Source organism: Anneissia japonica, unplaced genomic scaffold (assembly GCF_011630105.1).
Source record: "Anneissia japonica isolate Jap-2015-1 unplaced genomic scaffold, ASM1163010v1 scaffold41793_len627382_cov181, whole genome shotgun sequence".
Classification (NCBI taxonomy): Eukaryota; Metazoa; Echinodermata; class Crinoidea; order Comatulida; family Comatulidae; genus Anneissia; species Anneissia japonica.
In genome coordinates this window covers 372,451-380,690 of record NW_022750669.1, presented here as the reverse complement: position 1 = coordinate 380,690, position 8,240 = coordinate 372,451, and the positions used below count along the sequence as shown (strand labels likewise).

The window sequence follows — 8,240 nt, the reverse complement described above, 5'->3', positions numbered from 1 at the left end:
TGGTAGAGTTAATATACAAAAATTCCCTAATTACCTGCTGCAACGTTACTCAATATTTCCCAGATAGCTGCATATTATGAGCTTCATGTTTAAACCATTTGAACAGGGTTACAATAGACCTACCATTATTGTTATTTTAGGTTTATAATAATAATAATAATAATATTAGTGTGTGAATAAAATAAGGCTTTATCGATGCTTTCAATGCTGCGTCATCACATTTTAAGATGTTGATTGGCTAGGTCTACCCAGTGACCGTGAGAGAGAAAACGCCTTTTACACTGAACTGAAAAGGAATACGAACAGGGTTACAATAGACCTACCATTATTGTTATTTTAGGTTTATAATAATAATAATAATAATAATATTAGTGTGTGAATAACATAAGGCTTTATCGATGCTTTCAATGCTGCGTCATCACATTTTAAGATGTTGATTGGCTAGGTCTACCCAGTGACCGTGAGAGAGAAAACGCCTTTTACACTGAACTGAAAAGGAATACGAAGAACTAATTAATGGTTTTTGTACAGAAAGAAGGAGTAAGCGGCCATTTTGCAGCTGTAAATTGATAATCTAGGCCTCATAAAAGTTGTTTTTGACAGGTATGTGATCATTAGTGATACAATCTTTACGGTCCATAATATTTAGAGTTCTGTGTTTGAAGAAGTTTTGATGGAAGACGTGCCAAATTTCTGATGAAGTGATAACAATCTAAGCATGTCTGGATTAAGCCCTATACCCACTCAAGTATTAGATAAACCTAGCCTATTAATGAGAATAATAATAGACCATGATTATTGTTCCCATGATTTTGCATGAATCTGAATTGGTGGACCTGCTTTAACAAAACCCTAAACTTTAGTGAAATTAAAGGGTCGTTATAGATAAATAAAAAATCCTACCTTAACATCTCCCTCCAATTAAAGAACATTTTTAGGACCAGGGTTTTCATGGTCTTTAGTAGCTTTGGTCTCTCATTAAAATAATAAAAATAAAAGACATTTGTTAATTTTGGACTACAGAAAAGTGGTCCTTAATTGGAGGGGTCTTTCATTATAGGAAGACCTGTGTATTGACTTTATAATTTTGATTGTTCTATTATTTAAGAAATTATAAAGTATTTTTTATGAAATTCATGACATATAGAAGTTCAATATTCAATAAATTGTTCGGGTCTTGAATCTTCTGATAATACAGTATATACATCTTCGATTTATTATTATTATTATTACTGTTATTATTATTATTATTATTATTATTATTATTATTATTATTATTATTATTATTAATTTGAAATATTTGCCTTATTATTGTTGATGATTTTTATTATTTTTATTGATTCTTATTCTAGTACTGCTATCAAATAATTGTCGAATTTCGCTGTACCAATTTATTAAGAATCCAATCCGCTTATATTGCATCTGCTATTTCCTTTTTTATTTCCTAAAATATCTGTTTTCTATTCTTAATCAATACGAATATACACATTTACGAAATAAGTATTTGATACTAAACATTCAGTGGACGAAAGACAATGATTATGAAGACGGCAGACGACAACATTACATTGATGAAAATGTACGAAGAGATTGGCGCAAATGGTATGATGATGAAAAAAATTCAAAGGGAGCTTTAAAGGACTAAGATTCAAGATAGTTTTTATAATGTTCAATAAAAAGAACAGAAATTCATTTGAAACCAAACAAAAGTTTAAAAATCTCCATAAAATACGCAAAAGCTTATAAATAGAATTATATTAAGAAATCATTGTTAAAAAGATTAAACCAGAAGAAAAACGAAGTTAAGGATACAATAATAAAGGTACAAATAGGCCCAGTGTTACAAAGATATAACGTGAAAATGACCAGTGTACAAAGGGTTTTTAAGATGTTGATGTTAAAATACGGATGTTATTGTAGTTGATGCTAAGTCTGTAAAAACATTTTGTTAGAAGTCGTTAATTGCTGATATAAAATTTCACAATTTAAATATCCGCGATGATAGATCTGGTTAGTGTTAATGTATTTAGGCTGAGGGCACTCCTTCATAGGATAATGAAGCCGTGCTCAGTTGTTGTTGATGGATGATTCTTTGTTGATGAAAATTCTTCTTGGTCAGTTGCTACAATTATATGTGAATTATACTGTATAGATTTTTTATTGATCCCCATTGATTAAACAAAAATCTGTGTCACTTTGTCTCATTTTCCTAATCAGAAACGGAATATTCCTTTAACCCTAAAAGGGGTATCTATTGTAGCTATATAAATAAGCAATAATTTGCTTAGCATGTATAGGCTATGTATTTGTTAATCATAATTATTGTAATAAACTAGCATTAATGTTAGATTGTTGCTACCCCATATATAATATTATATAATAATTATGTGTTAGATATCTCTTGACTGGTTGACAAAAGGGCACTTTATTTTCATTTTCGCTCTCCATCCAAGGGTGCAAGTGGGTACCTGGAAGAGTGAATATACAAAATGCCCTATGAGGTTGCGTATTTGCTTAATGTTTAATCCATTGGAACGTGGTTACAATAGGCCTACCTACTGTTATTTATAGGATTATAATACATCAGTGTGAGAATAAAAATAAGGCTTTATCGACACTTTCAATGATGCATGATCACATGTTTAGATGTTGATCTAGGTCAAACATGCGCTTTAAGAACTTTTTTATGCAAACAGTTACCTCTAGTAAGGAAACGCACTTTAATCGAAACTGAAAAGAATTCGAGGAAATAAAGTGTCTGTGTATAGAAAAAAAAGGAGCGAGTGGCTTTTTTTTCAGCTGTGATTTGACACTATAGGCCTAAAGATTTGTTTTGCCAGGTGTGTGATAATTAGTGATGTAATATAGTTACAGTATGTAATATAAGAATTATGTGTTTGAAAAAGTTGAGGAAAGGGGTGCTAAATTTCGGATGAGGTGATAACAGTCTAAGCACGGTCTAGGCCCTATGCCTAATACAGTATTAGATAGACCTGAATAATAATAATAATAATAATAATAATAATAATAATAATAATAATAACAATAATTATAGTAATAATAATATTAATAACAATAATAATAGTAATAATAATAGTAATAATAGTAGTAATAATAATAGTAATAATAATAGTAATAGTGCATTCTTTGAAAAAAATGTGGCTGAACCGGTAGAATAATGGTAATAAACAGAGACGGTAAAAAGACTTCGATAACAGTCAAAGATCTGGTACAAGCCTTACTTTTATGATTGGCAGGTATACCAGTTTATGTAATTTTCTATGTTTTTTTTTTGTTTTTTTTTTTAGAAAGTGCAGCATTTGGATCGGTCTGTGACAGTTAAAAGTACAATGGCAAAAGCGCAATCTACAGAGTGCTTAGAGTGCAAAAGCAGCGATTGTGGACTACAGCTGAAATGCATGCACTCATTCTGTCCAAAATGTCTTCAAAAGATGTATAACGATGACCAAACTCTCAAGTGCACAGTATGTTATGCTGGCGCTAATAAGGTGCCTACTTCAAAACAACGCCTTTCTGTGGATCATTCAATACTTGATGCAAGTAACGTCACCGAGCACGTATTAATTCAAGACAAGTTTGTTGTCACGTTAACAACAGAAAATTGCCACTGTAAAGCTGAATATGACAAAGATTTGAAGATAGCAGGTAAGCTCACATCACTATCATTTCCAGGATATGAGGAAAACATTAGCGTAAAGGACAATCATGATGGCACTTACGACCTGTCTGGATGCTGTGATAAAGAGGGTGAATGGGAGCTGTGTGGATATGTAAATGATGCACAAATCAGCCAGACACCTTTGAAAGTAAAATCAGTCAAGCAAGGCTTGCAAGAACGTCCTAATATATTCAGAGGGAAAAAGGATACCCATTTATATATGTTTGATATTGTAGATGATACAGTTTATGCTTGTGGGGGGATTAATGAAATTGCAAAGTTCACGCTAAAAGGAGAACTCATTGGTACGATATACGGCCACATGTCCTGCCAGTTCACAAGTTTATGCTGTGTGAATGTTGAGGGAGATTTGTCGATTGTATGTTATGATGAATATATGAAAAAACTTTGGATTTACAGAAAAGAGAACTGGCTGGAAGTTCAATGCGATAAGATTGAGTCTGTCCTTGGCAAGATAGTATCGCATGACGATAAGATCTATGTTCCCGATTATGGAAAACATTGTGTATTGTGTTTTTCCATGAAAGGTGAATTGCTAGAAAAATTTGAAGGTAAAAATTATAAGGATATAAGACTATCAAAACCACATGGAATCGCTATGACAAAAAAGGGGGATATGTTAGTCCTTTCATATGGAGACGAAAAGGTGGTAAAGTTTGATAAGGAAGGTAAGGCTGAAGTTTTTATTGAAAACAATAGAAAGTTGCGTTATCCCTATGCCATCGCCATTGATGAACGCGGTAAAATCATTATTGGTTGTTACAGAAAACTACTACTGTTTAATGAAGATGGAACCTTTATTAAAAACATTGACAAAGGGAACAAACTCGCGGATACTCCTTGCAGTATTTTTTGCAGAAATAGATGCCTTTGGGTTTCAGATAAAACTTATTTCTCGCTTCGGCTTTACTATTATTGAAACATGTTTTCCATACGTCTGTGATAACATTTTGAAAAACAAGTGGAGTACTCTCTGGCTGACGGTTTGGTGTACCTTTAGCATAGATAAGGAAACAGTGTTTTATAGCACGAATTGATATTTATGGGTTGTTACGTAAATACAGATACCAAATTTCAGAAATTTATATTAATTAAATGCGTAAACAAATAGTTTATAAAAATGTAACTTTTAGCATAACAGTGTACTGCTTTGTAGACCAATTTGCACATTAAGTTCATATGTAAATATACAATACCAATCTCAGAAACTTTATATCCAATGAATGTGTAAAACGAACGAAATATAAAAAATGTATCTTTTAAAATGATTAACCGTATTTTCCAGAACAAAATGGTGTATTTTTTGGGTACTAACTGTATATAAATAAACGTTTTAATTGGAGAAATTTATAGTAATTGAATGTAATGTATATAGAATAAATACAATTTTAAAAATAAACATTTTAGCATGATAACAATGTAGTGTTTCATTACCAATTTAAGCTTATCAATTGATACACTGCTACAATAGTATACCGTAATAAGTAATTCACTTGCTAAAGAAACCATTAGAAAAGATATAAATAAATTAATGATAGAAATAAGATGTAATCTTATTTTATTTCATTGTTATTTTAAATGTACATGTTCGACAAGAATGAGTAAATTATTTAATTATAATTAGAGCGGAATATGTCCTCGCTAATTAACTAACGCTTTGATAATACCGTTACTATATTCTCAGAAGTTTTCTTTTGATTCTATTCCATTTTTAGATATTTCATTTTGGTTTACATAGCACCACCAATTTATGGATCTCTTGTGACATAAACGATAAGCAGCAATCGATTTTGTCAATCAAAATGTAACATCTTGATTACATTAACAAAAAACAAAGAGCATGCATGATCATATTACACAGAGTTATCACCATCGTTATGATTTATATACTTTCGTTGGATCTATAATCGATGAAATGTCTATTTAAATGTGGGTTGTGGAAAAACCTAGTTACAAGTAATAGATAATTGTGTAAATGTAGTAACACAGGCGAATATATGTTAGTAAATATTAATTTATATTATTTCTTGCCCAAGATACTCCACGACAATCGGCCCATGCCGCAATTATCAGGCCCAACTTGTGTTAATGATTGAAACGGGTTTTTAAAATATGCCTGTCTGTGACAACATTTTGAAAATCAAGCGGGTACGCTCCTGTAGAAGGCTTGGCGTAACTTTAGCATGGATAAGAAAACAAGTGTTTTTTTTTTTTAGAACAAATTGAAAATTATATTGGGTACTTATGTAAGTAGGCCTAGTTATATGGTACCAATCTTAGAAATTTATATTAATTGAATGCGTTAACAAATATATGGGCCTGTTATAAAATATGACTTTTAGCATAACAGTGCACTGCTTTGTAGACCAAATTGGCACATTAAGTTATTATGTAAATATACAATACCAATCTTAGAAATTCATATCAAACAAATGTGTTTCATAAATATTACCAGAACGAACTGATATGTTTTCATGTTCTTATATTATATATATACTGTATACTCTTTGTATTTGCAGATATTTACAGTAATTAATGTATTGTAGGCCTATGAAATGTAATATAAACAAAATTTAAACATAGAAATGGAGCATCACAAATTATTTGAAAGTATTCATCTGGTTTGTTTAAAAGAAAATTTCTCACATATCTATGTATTGTTTTTTAACACATTTTTACAGTTATCAATCGAATAACTTGCTACTGTAGTCGGCTTTAATATATTATTATTTACTCACTAATTAGAAAAGATACAAATTAAAGTGATATGAAAATGGAAAATAATTTCTTGATCTTTCTTTTTTTTAACTGTTATTGTAAATATACATGTTTGAGAAAAATGAATGAATTACAGTATTAAATTATAATGCATTCATGTGCAATATAGAGGAACGCCTTGAATCTAGCAATCAAATGCCGAAATATTACAAGCGATACGTTGATGATACTCTAGTATTTATGCCTAACACAGAATCTGCCATGCAATTTCTTGACTTGCTCAACAACATTCATCCTGCCATAAACTTCGCTATGGAAACTGCTGTGAACAATTCTATTCCTTTCCTAGGAATGCTAATTACTAAGTATTCTATTATCATTTATAGAAAGCCATCAGACACAGGATTACTTCTACACTATAGAAGCCATGTAGACAATAAGCACAAGAAGACACTTTTAATTACCATGTTGAATCGGGCCTACAAACTACCATCATCCAGCCACTTATTCAACGAGGAATGTGATAACCTAAGAAGGATTTTCAAACGCCTTGAATACACAGATGACCTCATCACATCCACAATTCAAATGTTTAAGTCAACTCTAGAGACTGATAATAAATTCAGTAATAGTGAAGCCGATGAGAAGGAAATGCCCATCCGAATTATTTTACCATTCAAAGACCAGAAATCTGCCAACTCAGTTAAGCGTCAACTACGCCAACTAAGCAACAAAATAGACCAAAACATTTTTCCTGTTTTCACACGCAGAAAAATAAGTAATGAAATTAAGAAAACAGAAAGAAAACCTACAATCATAAATCAGCAGTGTGTTGTGTACAGATTTAAATGTGACTTGTGTGGTGCAAGTTATGTCGGATACACAAACCGACACCTCTACCAACGTATTGCTGAACATAAAAGATTTCTGTTAGGACTACATGCTAAGGACCATCATATCAGCCGAAGCAGTATTGAGTCATGTTTCAGCATTTTAAAGAAATGTAGGAACAAATTTGACTGTCTCATTAGCCTGGTTCACGTCGAACTTTTATCTAGATATACATCCACTTAACTAGTTAAAAGTTCGACGTGACCCACTCAATTATAGCTAGATAAAAGGCTTAAGTGATTTAAGTTAAGTGACTTAACTTTACTAGAATAACGGTAAATTAACTTGCTTAACGGTAAAGTCGGCTAGGATTACAAGGACACGATTACGTAACGTAGGCATCTAAGCCAGCGTTGTTGTATTGTACCACCATATCATCTTCTGGCTGGCGACAACGTACTCCAACAATGCTAACAACAGCATCGAAGTAGTCTCATTAGTCTGGTTTTCAGAAATTATTTGTAATATTATGGGTAAAAACCAAGCAAACGTCCGTTTTACGAATAGTCGATATTACCAATGACCTTTGCCCTTTGCATCATCGACCAAGTAATAACGTTAAAAAGTCCGTACATTTTTCAAAGTGATAATGTATATTTTTCTTAATAATAAAATCAGATTTGTTGTATTTATTTATTTATTGACAATTCAATCTTTTCCATTTCTGCTATAATAGTCGCTATTAATTCAGTTTCAACGAACTATCACCAACGCCAGTCGTTAAAATGAGCGCACATGTTTACGATGACGAAATAAAAAAGTGTGTGGAAGTCAGCAACTTGTTTGACACCGCGAAGCTAGATTTTCGCGAAGTGCATGTAAACAACACAATTGAGCGATCTAAACACTAAAAAACAGGACAGAAAGGTCCATAAAGTAACAGACGTTTTAATGAAAATTAAAACAATATTTTGTTAAATGGAAGAATGCT

General features: G+C 31.7%; 1 protein-coding gene across 2 annotated transcripts; it reads left to right on the top strand.

The window, feature by feature from the left end:
• The first annotated feature begins 502 nt into the window (after positions 1-502).
• Positions 503-7,348, top strand: LOC117121452. Of its 2 annotated transcripts, XM_033266667.1 has the most exons (3): positions 503-603; positions 3,309-3,666; positions 6,805-7,348. In XM_033266667.1, the coding sequence occupies exons 2-3, from the start codon at positions 3,351-3,353 to the stop codon at positions 6,849-6,851; spliced, it is 363 nt and encodes a 120-aa protein (XP_033122558.1). In that variant the 5' UTR covers positions 503-603; positions 3,309-3,350; the 3' UTR covers positions 6,852-7,348. The 2 variants fall into 2 exon arrangements, with proteins under 2 accessions (XP_033122558.1, XP_033122557.1); XM_033266666.1 differs by lacking the exon at positions 6,805-7,348 and having other exon boundaries at positions 3,309-6,472.
• Positions 7,349-8,240: the final 892 nt, after the last annotated feature.